General features: G+C 46.1%; 1 protein-coding gene across 4 annotated transcripts in view; it reads left to right on the top strand.

Annotated features, from left to right (window-relative positions):
- The window catches only part of ARMC8 (armadillo repeat containing 8), a 106,606-nt gene extending 92,836 nt beyond the window's left edge, over positions 1-13,770 (top strand). For 3 of the 4 annotated variants that reach the window (XM_067737707.1, XM_067737708.1, XM_067737704.1), the window contains 4 exons: positions 790-885; positions 5,495-5,567; positions 6,972-7,065; positions 11,240-13,770. In XM_067737707.1, coding sequence (XP_067593808.1) covers positions 790-885; positions 5,495-5,567; positions 6,972-7,065; positions 11,240-11,273 — 297 coding nt within the window. In that variant the 3' untranslated portion in view covers positions 11,274-13,770. The remainder of the gene's footprint in view (positions 1-789; positions 886-5,494; positions 5,568-6,971; positions 7,066-11,239) is intronic. The other variant, XM_067737705.1, reaches the window with a different exon arrangement.
- The last annotated feature ends 557 nt before the right edge of the window (positions 13,771-14,327 follow it).

Raw genomic sequence — 14,327 nt, 5'->3', positions numbered from 1 at the left:
CCAATGTTTGTTGAACTGCTAGGGCTGCCACTGGCTCAGTGTCCCTGTCACCATCCATTCACTTTTACCTTAATCCTTGCCTCTTGCTGGTCTGGCTGTGAGAATGTAACAGCCAATGAGAACAGTCTTTTCCTCCAGTACCAGCGTGCTGATTGTCCTCATAATGAGACTGTCCTGCCAGCTGGCACAGGCTCCCTCTATCCTCCACATTAGGCCAGCCTGGACTAAGCTTCTTCACACATTTTGCTTCCCTTTCTGTTCGTCCAGTAGGGTTCAAAAAAGTCAAGAGGTCCTCATTGCATGTGGCTAGTGGACGGGGATCCAGAAGGTCATGAGCTTGGAAGCAAGTGGTATTTGGAAGGGGAGGTAGGGGGGAGTTATAACACCTTTGAAGTTTCTACCAAAGAGACTACCTCTTTGAAGAAACCTTGTGGGTTAGTAGCAAGAGCTTCTCTTAAAAATGAAATTTTCAAGAAAATATTAATAAATTACATTTTCCCTATGATTTATGTGATAGCATGAACTATGGCTGCCTTTGCCTAGCAGTGATGGTTTATGCCCAGAAAGAAGCCACTGAAACATTTGGGCTCTCTTTTAGCTAAGGCAGACTTTCCTTAGGTGTGGTTACTTTTGTTGGCAATGACATTATGAGATAAGAAATCAGGGCATTCAGAGTGGAACCTGTGAGAATCCATGTACTTCAGATGGGAAATTGCCTAAGTTCTTGAGAGAGCTTGAGTCTGAGGACTTCAGAGCTTTCCTGATCGCTGGCCCTTTGTTCTTTTCCAGACACTGTGCATCCTAGCCAACATAGCAGATGGGACAACGGCAAAAGAACTTATTATGACCAATGATGACATCCTGCAGAAAATCAAGTATTACATGGTAGGCCTTTGTCCCCTTCATGGCTCCACACTAGCTGCACATGAGAATGCAAGCACTGTAGCACTGTTAGCTCAAAACGAATTGTGCAGAGATTAAACAAAGAATAGACTCCTCCATAACCGATTCCAGAAACTCTCTTCCATCCTGAAGGGAAAAACGACACCAGGCTCTTGAAGCTTGTGCCATTCCCCACCCTATCGTCTGATTGCCTTCCTCTTACACAGTGAGAGCTTGGGCTCTTGGCCTTCTCTCAGAGCCCCCAAAGCTTCCCTCTCAAAGCTTCAGTCCTATACGGATGAACCCTCTAGCCTCTGGTATCTCTGGCTCTTGTTCTTTGATCATCTGCTTTCAGTCACAATCTGCTACCTACTTGCAAACACCTCAGCCACCTACTGCCGTGGCCATACCCGGGATCTTGTCATCACCAGAATCTGCCCATTGCCAAAATCTGGAAATCAAACATCCATCCTCTTTTCATTCTGTCAGCGTCTCCTAGCAAAACCCTAATTGTGGGTGAACCTGTCTCCTCTTTGCCTCCTTGTCAGAGTTAACAACTGCAGAGAAAGGCACAGAACCGGGCTGACTGGTTTCATGTTAAATTCACACTTACAAAACCCACATGGGCACTCAGCACTGCCTGGTACCCTCCTGTGATTCTCCAGCAAGCTGGCGCCTCCATTCTCCAGAAGAATAGGTTCTTACTTTCTCCTCATTCTTTAAACCTCACCTCTTATCTCCCTCATCACTCTTAGTGGTGACCTCACCTTTTGTTTTACTAAGAGAATAGAAGCCAGAATCCTTCAGCAGTTCCCTATTACACCTTGAATAAAATCCATCCCCCCACTTTTTTTTTTTTTTTTTTTTTGTGGTACTCGGGCCTCTCACTGTTGTGGCCTCTCCCGTTGCGGAGCATGGCTCCGGACGCGCAGGCTCAGCGGCCATGGCTCACGGGCCCAGCCGCTCCGTGGCATGTGGGATCTTCCCGGACCGGGGCACGAACCCGTGTCCCCTGCATCGGCAGGTGGACTCTCAACCACTACGCCACCAGGGAAGCTCCCATCCCCCCTTTTGATGGCCTGTGGAGTCCTATATGACCTGACTCATCTGTATCCCCCAACTTCTCTCATTCCCCTCTTCCCTTTGTTCACTACACTGACCTCTTTCCACTCCTGGAAGAGGCCGTGCATGTTCGTTTCTGCCTCCGGACCTTCACACATGCTGGCTCCTCTGCCTGGAATACTATTCTCCCCATGGGATGCCTTCTCGCCTCTCAGATCTAAGCTCTGCTAACACTTCCTTGTGGGCTCTCATCTGCGTGGGTTATTCTTTGTTACGGCATAATTGAGTGAAGTACTCCCTTCAGAGCACTTAGCTCAATTATCGCAACATATAGTTGTTTGTTTGTGTGCCTACCGACTGTAAGCTCCCTGAGGGTAAGGACTGTATCAGTTCTGTGCACAATTGTATATCCATGACCCTGTACAGTGCCTGGCCTTTAGTATATGCTTAGTAAGTATTTGTTGAATGAAAACCATACTGCTTCAACTGGGAACTCCCTTATCTTTCCAATACCAGATCCACATAGTATCTCTGTAATCTTCTGAAAGCTTCTCTGGACTTCCCATACCCATTGAGTTACACCTGTCTCTCTGCTGCTGTGCAGAGCCAGACTTAAGAGCGTCTTCTGCACGTGCTGTCTCCTTCTCACCACTAAATTCACTCTTTAGCCCAGTTCATCTGGCCTCCAACCCCATTGCTCAACTGAAACTGTTCTGGTTAAGGTCACCATCCTATTATGCCAAGTCCAAAGGATGGTTTTCTCTCCTCAACTTTCCTCACTTACAGTGAATTTCAGCACAGCTGTTTCCTCCTCCTGGAAACATTCTTTTCCCTTGGCCTCCATTCCATTATGCCTCCCTGCTTAGCCCTGGACCTTTATCTTTGCTCTCGCACATGTACTATTGAGATTGATGGTTCATACCCTTTGTTGCATGGTGGAGGAATCTTTCAAAGACTGTTGCCTTGCCCCTTTCCTCCTGAGATTCTGATTTAATAGTTCTGGGGTGTAGCCTGGGCATCGGTGTTTTTTTTTTTTTTTACAGTTCCCCAGGTGGTTCTTAGGTGTAGCCAGAGCTGAGAACCACTGGTTTAGGGAATCTCATCCACTCCCATGGCTTTTGCTGTCATCCCTATTCTTTGTTTGGTTTCTGGGCTCCAGTTCAGTAGTCAATTTTGATAAATAGATTAGGCATTATCTTACTTACACTGTCATGGTATCAAGCAGTACAAAACACAACCACAATAATGGCTACTGGCCTTCAAAAGCCATGACAGCAAGCTTCCCTGATGGTGTCCACAGCTTTACAAATGCTGGTTCTTTTCTTAGTGGGCGGGAGGGGGTAGGGGAGCAAGGTCCAAGGGTCACAGGGAGGGTATTCTCCAGCCTAGACCTCTCTTCTGAACTCTGGACTTGTATATCTTCCTGCTTACTCAGCATCTCTCTGTGGCTGTCTGAAGCTTCTTGAGGTTGGTGTTTAAAAATCGATTCTTAAATATCTCCCCTAAACCTAAATTTCTCCCCTCCTGACCTTTTCCATCTGAGTAGAGTGGCTCTGCCATCTACCCATTACTCACACCAAGGAGTCAGTCTTTATTTCTCCAGCTCCTTCGTCTCGTAATCCAGTTTATCAGTAGGTCCTGTTAGCCCGGCCCCTAGCCGCTCTGGATGCTGTTGACTTCTTTCTGTCGCCACTGCTCTCACCCTAGTTCAAGCCATAGCCTCTCATACCTGACTGACCATAACAGCCTCCCAGACACCTCAGCACTGTCACTCCAGTCCCTTCAGCCTGGGTGACCTTCTAAAAATGTAAATCAGGTGTTGTCCCTCCACTGCTTAAATCCTTCAGGGCTTCCTGTCAACTCAGAATGAAATCAGTCCTTACTCTGGCCCGCAAGGGCCTACAGTTTAGCCATGCCTACATCTCTGAACTAATGTTACTCTACTTTTCCTTCTCAATATGCATAAGCTCTACAGTTTCTTCTTACCTCAAACCTTTTCGCAGACTTTTCCCTCTTCTTGGTACCTCTTGTTCTTTGTACACCTGTTCAAAGAGCACCTTTGTTCTTCCTATTTTTTATTCTTCCTCTCTATAAATATTGCCTCCTTCAAAGAGATCTTTTCTGTCCATTTCACTTAAAATTAGGTTCCCACCCCTCCACCCTCCAGTTTTCCCTATCACAGCAATTTGTTTCCTCAAAAAATGTTTATTGAAGGATGGATGAACTTATATGTAGTAAATACTTACTGTTGTATTATAAATAAGTTCATTTATTCAACAAATACTCATTGCTGGCCTGATGCTGGGAGCAGATGACACATTTTATTCTGTTTTGTCTTAGTGGAGCCCCAACTGGACAGCTCTCTAAAAGTCTTGGCAGGTAGGAGGGAAAAAGAATCACCAACCATAGAATTCTAATGAAGGAAGGCATGTGCTTTTCTTTGTCTCTGCTTAGTTCAGATATAGTTCTACATGGCAAGACGAGTCTGTCTCAGCCTTCAAGAGACTGTTGAGCATATATCGTGTCATGGTATTTCACAGATTTGCATAAGTTATTTAAGTGTAGTGGGGACTTTCTTTTTTTAATTGACCAATTAAAAAATCATCTGTAACACAGAGATCGGACTTGTGGTTGCCAAGGGTGGGGGGGGGATGGACTGGGAGTTTGGGGTTGGTAGATGCAAACTATTACATTTAGAATGGATAAACAACAAGGTCCTACTGTATAGCACAGGGAACGATATCCAGTCTCCTGGGACAAACCATAGTGGAAAAGAATATAAAAAAAAGAATATATATACATGTATAACTGAGTCACTTTGCTGTACAGCAGAGATTGGCACCGCATTGTAAATCAGCTATACCTCCGTTAAAAAAAAATCATCTGGAAAGATTGTTTTACCACTGGGTCCTCTTTCATTTAGGAGAAAGCACTGTATATGGACAAATAATAACTTAAGCAAAAATGGTTGTACTTTCAGTACATAAAGAGAAATAAACCAGAAGTGTGTTTCAGGAAAATAGGAGGCTCCTTAAGAATAGTAGAGACTTAAGTCAAGTTTTTTGTGATGTGCCTATAGAAATAAGAGTACTTTGAGTCAGATACTCAGTAGCCAAAGAGATGAATACTAAGTGCACATCCGTTCAGTTTATTGGCCCTGCATGTTTCCTACCGTAGAGAAGGCATAGTCGAAAGCACAGACTTGTCATATGCCAGTGTTCCTGTGTGTATGGGTTGAGTGATAAATTGCAGACTGCACCTGTGGCCCTAGAGGTGTTTTGTTTGGCCAGCCAGAGGGTTTCTGAAATTTGAGTGTGAATGTCTTTTGGCAAGGCTTCACTCCCCAGTGTGCCGGATTTCCTACCATCATTCTCTTGTCTTTAGCCCAACCTATTCACCCATTAGTACTAATTTTGTGGCCCCTCAAGACATTTGGGTTTGAGGTCCCTACTTCAAACTTTTAGGCTATTGGAATTGCCTGTCGTACGTTACCAAAAATTACCTCAAATGAGATTACCTCTATTTTTGTTTCCTTTTCTGCATCAAATAGGGTCATTCACATGTCAAATTGCAGCTTGCTGCTATGTTTTGTATATCAAACCTCATATGGAATGAAGAGGAAGGTAAGAGATTGGTGAGATTTGTTCTGAAGAAAATTATGGGAAGGAAGGTCTTGCACAGGAAAGGCATCAGGTGCCCCTGAAATCCTGGGTAGAGGCACCACTCACTGGCCCCCAAGCCCCCAACCGTGTCACCTTGGTATGAATGAGAATCCATGGGTCTAGTTAACACTGAGCCCCACCGTGGAGTCAGCACTGTTCCAGATTACTGAACGTGAGGGTGGAGGAGACCGTAGGGAAGTGAGTGACAGTCCTTGTCCTTGAGAGGGCTGAGGAGGAGGATGGTGAGATGCGCTTGAAGAAGATGAGAGGTGAGGGTGGGCAGGAGGGTCGGCCTTTCACTGTGAGCAGGGGCCGCACATAGAAGGACAACAGGCAGATAAGCTTAATGGAGAAGAGGGTGCGTTGGTGAGAAGGGAGAGACACACTGTGCCTGGTGGGGCAACCAGTCTGCGGGGAGGCCCCTATAGCTCTCCACCTTGACTGTGCATTAGAATCACCCAGGGACTTTTGCACCAGCCAGTTAAATCAGAATCTCTGGGGTGGTCTCCAGACATAAGTGGTTTTTTTAATTCCCCAGGTGATTCCAGTGTACAGCTAAGGTAGTGAACACATGCGGGAGAGCAGTGGGTCTCAGTGCTGGGTTGGCTGCGTGAGAATCACCTGAGGAACTTTGTAAAATGCAGATGTCTGGGCTGTACCCCTAGAGATTCTGGTTCACTGGGTCTCGAGGAGGTGAATGCATGAGTGAGTCACTGTGGGCTCTTCAGGGGTGGAGGAAAGAATCCAGGAGAATTATCCTCCTTAGCACTGTGTCCAGAACAAAGTGGAAGGAGGAAAAACTGCATTCAGCGTGCAGGCCGAGAGACCAAGTAACAGCCGGGTACCAGGGAAACAAGCTGCCCTCAAGGAGGTCCTAGTCTAGTTGGAAGATAGAACACAGCAGTGCAGAGTTGGAACTGCCACGTGCTAAGAGGCAGCAGGAAGTGCTGGGAGGTCCGAGGAGGGTGGAAGAGAATGGAAGGGGAAAACAGGACTGGTTTGGGGTAGGAAGAGCCTGGCTAAGTATGTCCAGAAAGAAGTGATGAAGATGGGGCCTGGTGGCAGGGCCTCGTGCCAGGCTGAAGAAGCTGACCTTGACCCTGTGGTCCATGGAGAAATTAATCCAGCAGCAGAACCCAGATGGACTGCGGGAAGGAGGGTCAAGAGGCAGGGAGACCAGTTAGAGCACTGTTGGAGAATCCAAGCATGAGGGGATCTGGCTGCACTGGGGAGAGTGGAGGGCGAGGGGGCGGAAGGGGAGAGGGCAAAGGACACTGGTAAGGCTCCCGATTGTTGGCTGTACATTAAGGAGAGAGCAATTGCCTGGGCCATGTTCCCAGTAACCTGCTAGCTTTCATCTCTCAGGCTCACAAGAACGCCAGGATAAATTACGAGACATGGGCATCGTAGATATTCTGCACAAACTGAGTCAGTCACCAGATTCAAATCTTTGTGACAAGTGAGTATCAAAGTAAAAGGGCCTTGCTTTGGGGTATGTTGCATTCTTTTATGACAGGGTTTGAATTGCTTAGTAAGTCACATAGCCAAACTCAAAATCTTTTAGATTCTTGGATTCCCTTTTTCATCTGTGAGTCAACTGTGTGACATTTGAGTAAGAGATAAACTAATAATTAGCAGATTATTAAAGATTCTCATCTTACTCTGAATTGACATGAGCCCAGGCCACCTTAGTGGGACTCTGGAGAGGATCCAGAGGTTATTCCCTTTCAGTCCCTCGATCATTAGAATAGAAATGCGTGTGGCCTTTTGGAGAGCAGAAATGAAGGCCAATTATAAAAACATTCATTAGCTCAAAACCTCACTGAGCGCCTGCCTTGTGCCAGCCTGGCCTGGCTGCTGGGGATGCAGCAGTGACCACTAAGGAGTCCCTGTCCTCAGAGAGCTCACCTTTTCTGGGGGAGGCGAGAGTCATAGTCAGAGACCCCTCTAAGCTCAGGATAACCGAGATTGTTTTTCCTGGCTGTGGACCCTTCTTATAACACAGCCTTCGTTTTCCAGCTCACTTTCATTCTCCACGCTCGCGAGCAGGGCTCAGAGTGCTCCATGGTCTGGCTCTGCCTTCCTTGTGCTGCCCCCTCCCCCGTGCCCACCCTGTGCTCCAGCCACACCTGCCCTCTTACAGTATCACACCTTCAGGCATTTACACCTTCTGTTCCATCTGATTTGCCATCCCAGTCCCCTCGCCTCTGAATCCCCATTCATTCAACAAATATGTATATATATTTTAATACCAACCTTACCAGGCACCGTTTCAGGCATCGGCGATATAAGGGTGAATAAAATTGATGACAGCCTTGCCCTCATGTAACTTACATTCTAGTACAGAAGACATAATAAGCAAATGAATATGTAATATGATAGCAGATAATGAGAGGTACTACGAAGGTATAAGCAATGGTGAGGGAATGGAAAGTAAGAAAGCTTCTTGTGGTATAGATTAGTCCCAGCCTTTCCGAGGATGTGACATTTGATCAAAGACCTGGGTGAAATGAGAGAGTCTTCCAGGCAGGTGCTTAGAATAGTATTCCAGACAGGGGACAGTGGGTTCAAGGCCCTGAGGCAGGAATTCTTGAATGTTCAAGAAACAGCAGGAAGACCAGTGGGGCTGGGGAAAAATGAGCGAGGGGGAGAGTGGTAAGAATTGGACACAGGGAGGCAGTGGGAGCAACTGAAGAGCCTGGTAGACTGTGGCAAGGACTTTGGATTTTATCCGGATTTTAATAGGAAGTCAGTCATTAGAGAGTTTTGAGCGGAAGAGACAGTATCTGATTCAAATTTTTAAAAGATGGCTCTGATGGCTGTGTAGAGAGTGGTCTGTAGTAGGGCAGGAATGGAAGCAGGGAGACCAGCTAAAGGCCGTTACAGTCGTGTTAGATAAGGGATGAGGGTAGTAGTGCTGGGAGTATTGAGAAGTGATTGGATTCAGGATTTAATCTAAAGGTAGAGCCAACAGGTTTGCTCATGGATTTGATGTAGGATGTTAAAGAAAGAGAGGAAAGGGAATTGCCTAGAGTTTTAGCATGAGCAACTGAATAGAGGATTTGCCAAGATGGTCATTTGCCAAGATGGTGAAGAATAGAAGAGAAGTGGGTGAGGGTAGGGAGAATCAAGGGTTCTTGTTTGGTGTGCCAACTTTTGGATGCTATTAGATATCCAAGGGACTCGGGAGAGTGGGGCTGAAGATATGAGTTGGGGTGGTATATAAAGCCCTGGAGCTGGCTGAAGTCACTTAGGGAGAGTAAACGAGAGGAGAGAAGACAGGAGGGTTAAGGACCACACTCTGGGACACCCCACCGCCACCTGTAGGGGAAGATGAAGAAGGTGCAGCAAAGCAGCAGGAAGAACAACCGGTGAGGCAGGCAGAGACCCGGGTGCACAGGTGTCCTGAAAGCAAGGGCGGAGAACGCCTGCACAATGGCCATCCGTCCTTCAAAACTCAAATCAGGTTGTCACCTCCGTGGAAAAATCTTGCTGGATCCTTCTGCACCCTGGCTCCCAGGCCTTGCTAAGGACCCCTCTGTGCTCCCGTAGGACACAACACATGGTGTTGTGGCTATCAGCTTGCTTATCTGCTCCACAGAAGGGAAGAGGCACTTGTTTAATTGTTCCTCAAGTGAATGGCTGGGCCAGATGGAGCACAAAGAGCTGGGCCCCTTCCTCCCTGAAGCTTGCCATCCAGTGTGTTAAGGACAAATCCCCGAATAGCTGCAGCCCCCACCCTGCTGCTCAGATGAGTGTTCCATCAAAGGCAAGTCAGGGCCGGCCACATGCTCAAGGTGGGATTTGAGCTGTACCTTGAGGACGGGAACCTTCATGTCTACCTCCACAGCAGTAGTAACAACAGCTGCTGGCTTAAATGACAGGCTCTGTCAGCCCGTCTCTTCTGGCCGAGAGCCAGACTATTCCCTGGGTTTCTTTTCTTGTGTTTGTTCAGAAATTAAAATAGTTCTGCTTAAAATCATCTCTGGGATGACCTGGAAAGAGGCCTCACCAGCATGAAGTGGGATAGTTTTAAGCCCTGGCCTGCATTTCTTAGACCAATCTGGTACTGTTTCCCCAATTTCTATGGCACATACGTTGTCAGCAGTTCTTAAACCCCATTAAAAGGGTCAGGGTCTGAGCTACTCTACCTCAGTCCATTTAAGAAAAGGTGACCTTGCCTACAAAACCATCCATCTGAAAGACTCCTTAGATATTAATAGATAGCAGAAAGATAATGAGGGCACAGTCTCTGAGGTCCGATATAATCAGATATAGCCAAACCCTTAGAAAGATCGAGAAGGAGTCTGAATTGACGATTTTAAAGAGTAATACAGAATTTCGATCAAGACCCTCATGTGGGCTTTCCCATCATAGTAAAGTCTGTGACCTAAAGCCAACATCTTTCAGGTTCTTTGTCTTTAAGGCTTTGTGATCCTTTGACTTTCAGACACTTACAGATGAGGAGCTATTGCTAACTAGGCCTCTCCACCCCAGCCTCAGAGGGCCTCAGGTTTGTGAAGTTATGGTCAATAAGAGGTAGCCTGTGGCATTATTCATAAACTTATTTCCTAACACAACGACCTTGTAGAACCCAACTTGCTCATAACTTGGAGTGGTCTGTATGGAGCTCTCTGTTCTGATGAACTGGACTATTTGCAACTGTCATCTTTACAGCGTCTTAAATAATTGCAAGAATATCCCTTAGCACACCTCTTTTAAAACTGTGGATTGTATCCATTACTGCAGCAAAGAAACTGCGCTTGAGTCCAGCTTATCGCTGCCCAATCTGCTTTGGTATACTTTCATCAGCTAATAGTAACAGAAAAATTTAACGTTTTCTTTCCATAACTTAGAAGGGGATATCATTGCCAAAATCTGACTTCCTAACTTCCACAATTGCAGCCTTTACCAAATCATGATGGGAGAGTAAAGGAGGCCTTCTGAGTCCCAGCTCAAAGGAAGGCACTTTAATAAGGATCAGGATAGGTTAAGGCATTGCCCACATTGCACCTTTTCCTCTCCAGCTAGCTAACTTTTTCCCTAATCACTGTAACAACCCACATCCCACATCAGTCAGTGTTATCAGGCATAATGAGAAGAATGGGATAAAATTGTAACCTCCCTTCCTCAGTTCTGAGGCATTTGAACCACCAGACAGCCTCATCCCAGGAGCTCTTTGCCCCTCCCACGCACCTTCTAATCAGCCCCTACCCACCTCTTCCTGGGTCAGTGTTTCTCTTAGCTTCCCAGAACCCTAAGTGTCCTCCCCAGTGTCCTGCAGCACTAGATAAAACCTTCATGGCAATAGGAGAAAGTCAAGAATCCCAGATCCATCACAACTATATGCCATTGACAAAGGAAGATTATAGAATGTCACTGGGTTGCAGCAGCTATAAGGACAAGAGCAGGACCACAGGAAGAGGATGTAGCCAGCATGGGTTTGACGTGTGTGCTGACCACAGATCTCTGCCCTCTACGGTAGGTGTCCCACTTACCTACCGTAAGTAGGTACCCGATTCCCTTGGGGGACCTACCTTTTTAGACTTTCCCGGCTACCATCTTTGAACCATGGGCTTTTTACCTTAATTACACTTCTGAGATGACGGCTAACAGGAGCTTTGTGATTGCAGGGCAAAGATGGCACTGCAGCAGTACCTGGCGTGATGGGAACGCCCTGGGCGCCTGCGAGCATCCCACATCCTTGTTAAAGGAAGTACAGGAACTAGCCTCATTTGATTCCTTCTATTTGCACAAGTCACCTTGGACTGCAGGGAGCTGTTTTGCAAAAGCAATTTGGTAGGCTTAGATCTCAAATTCACCTTGAGAACATTTTTTTGAGGTAGTAATTTCCTCAGAGGACTGTTGTGTTTTGTTTTGTTTCTTTCTGAGCTACCTGGACTCTTTATTAGAACAATCAATTATTTTCCTTTGGACCTACAATTTTTTGCCTATGCTGCAGCCACTTTGTGAGTGAGAATGGCTGTGTGTGCGTGTGTGTGTGCGTGCGTGTGCGCGTGCGTGCACGTGGGTCAGGATGAATGGACGTGTGTGTGTGAGGGATACCTCAAAGTTTTCTTTTCTTATTTTGTGTGAAAATCTCTTTTCTACAGATTTTCCAGGGTTTAAGCATTGCTTGCTGTATAAAAATCTTTACTGAATTATATACAGTTTGAATGAAATGTTATTTTAAAAACAAAACGATTGTTAAGTGTTCCATAAAGGTTATGTTGGATTTTGGTCAGATGAATATTTGTAAGTAAAAAATATATGCATTTCTGAACCTCAACTTACATAGATTTTCTTTATAAAAAACAAAAAAAGAAAAAAACAAAACGAAAAGGTTGGCTATAGTTGGCCTGAATAACAGGCACGATATATGGTGCTGTGCAAAATAGTAAGCTAGCATCTTATACTGCCGTCAATATCAGCAGGTACAGAGCCTCTTTTCAGCCTAATTCAGTAAGCTCTCAGGCTTCCAAGTCAGATGGACAGGGTGGAGTGGAGTGAGGCGACAAATACACCATAGGTTTTTTGAAACATCAAAGGGAAGTATAACTACTGATAGTGAAAGCCCAGCCATGACTGGTGGGCTATGCTTGGCAGGAACTGGGCACCGGGAGCCTCCCAACTGCCCTAAATCCTGTCACTGGTATAGCAATATATGGCAGGATTTAGAACCAGTCATGGAACCTTAAGCTCCAACTAAAGTAGGTCATCACTTCGTGGAAACAAAGTCCGATCACCTTGTGCTTCCTGAAACAGCATATATCACTGTGAAACTAAAGAACGTCCTACAGACGCATCTGTAGGAAGAAGCAAAGAACAGGATAGTTTAGCAAGCTGTTTTTCTCTTGGCTATACTCAGCAAATTCTATATACTTGTCACTCAGGACTGCTATTCAGTGTGCTTTTGTAAAATGAGATGGAAATTTTAGTAAGCGTCGCGGCTAAGATTTTTTCCTGCATGAAGCCCAAAGCACTGACGTTTGAGAGAAGGGAAGGGGGTCTCCCCAGGAGGACCGCAGTTGACCGCCTTTTCCAGCCACTACTGCTTAGCCCTTCGGCAGCCCTCAGCTTGGCACACGCTCCAACTTCTGGGTCCGCTTCAAGGTGAACTCAAGGAGGTTGCTCTTGACTGTTTAAAGGTACAACCAGCCTCGCTTTTCCCTTTGCTCTGCGAAGTTCAAAGGCATCGCGGCCAGGAAGCGAGGTCTGCGGCCCAGAAGCTTGCCCTGAGTGCGTGCACCCGACGGGTTCCCCAGCCCACCAGCCGCTCCTGACGGGGCACCCCATCACCAACCTGCTCCTTCCCTGGAAGAGTTAAATATGTTTGATTGCAAATGAATGTTTTTAAAGTGTATTTAATGCCGTTTTTTTCTGTTCTCAACACGACCACCCAAGGTTCAAACACAGAGATTTCCAAGTTGTTATTTTTTCAGAACATTACCGATTTAAAAATCTGTCACAACAGGAACTTGGGTTTTGTGCAACCATCAGAGTGCTAATGTGCGGAAGCCAGTTTAAAGAAAATGGAGTGTAGTGGGGGAAAAACCTTACTTAGGCCCACTCATTGACATTTCTAGTACTGGGAAAATATCCTTGGTTGGCATTTGTAACACTAAACACTATAGAGTTGGTATTTTAAGTACCAGGTAAATATAAATAAACCAATATGAATTGCTGAGACAATCTTGAACCCAGATAGCATTGGAAAGTGGAAAGCCCAATGAAATGACACTTTCACACTTAAACTCTGTGGATAAATCTTGCCTGTGGCTATAAACAGATGGTCAAAGAAAAAGTGCTTTACTATGATTAACTTTTCTGAGTTGAATGAAGGAAAATGTATTTATTAAAACAAAGCTGTTTGCTGCTTTATGCAGGTGCAGTGTTCAGTCAGCAAGGAAGTGGGAGGAATGGGACGTGGTCTTGTGTTTCCACCCAAGTTCTTAACTAAGCTTCTCGCTCTCTCTAATACTGCATTCTGTTTCTCCTTTTGTGCCCTGATTGTAACCCAAAATTTATGAACTAGAAAAGAATGTCCAATTTAATAAGTTGCATTTTTTTCCTTAAGCACTTTATGCAGAACAATACATGTTCTTCTGGTAGTGTTTGGATAATATGATTTTAACACATGCTAATAAAAGCCAAGAAAAAAGCATGGCAACTTCTAAAAAGGAGTCTGTTTTCCAAATACCTAGAACATTAGGAAACATTAGAAGATGATGTGTACTGGCTTTCGGAACCTGAGATTCTTGGTGAATGAGAGGCTGGGAAGTGACTTTGCATTTCAGAGGGGGGGCCAGCGCCCTAGGGTAACTGCAGCTTCCAGGGGCCTCTGCAGCGGTCTGCGGCCCCCTCTTCCTGGTCTTTACAGGAGGCCACTTCCAGCCACCAGGACTCCCCACTCCGTCCTATGCCACTCCTCCCCTGCCACCACCCACTGGACTCAGGCCCAGAGCTTGTCAAATGACCGTCTGCACAGACGCCCTGCATTTACTGGGCGCCGCCTTCTCTTCCCCGTCTCTGAAGTGTAGGGACGCACCTCCTGTCTCTTGGCCTCACTAGAACCGGAGAGAGAACCAAGGGCGCCTGCCCTAGAGCGTGGGGGGAAGATGGTGAGGCGATTCCCCCGCCACAGGGGAAACTTGGAAGCGAGGCCTGGGAAGGGGGGACTGACCCCAGATCCTGCTGGAGAGCCGACGGGGAGGTTCCGGA

This window comes from Pseudorca crassidens, chromosome 5, assembly GCF_039906515.1.
Source record: "Pseudorca crassidens isolate mPseCra1 chromosome 5, mPseCra1.hap1, whole genome shotgun sequence".
NCBI lineage: Eukaryota > Metazoa > Chordata > Mammalia > Artiodactyla > Delphinidae > Pseudorca > Pseudorca crassidens.
Note: the sequence above shows the minus strand (reverse complement) of the source record. Positions and strands in the feature narration are given on the sequence as shown.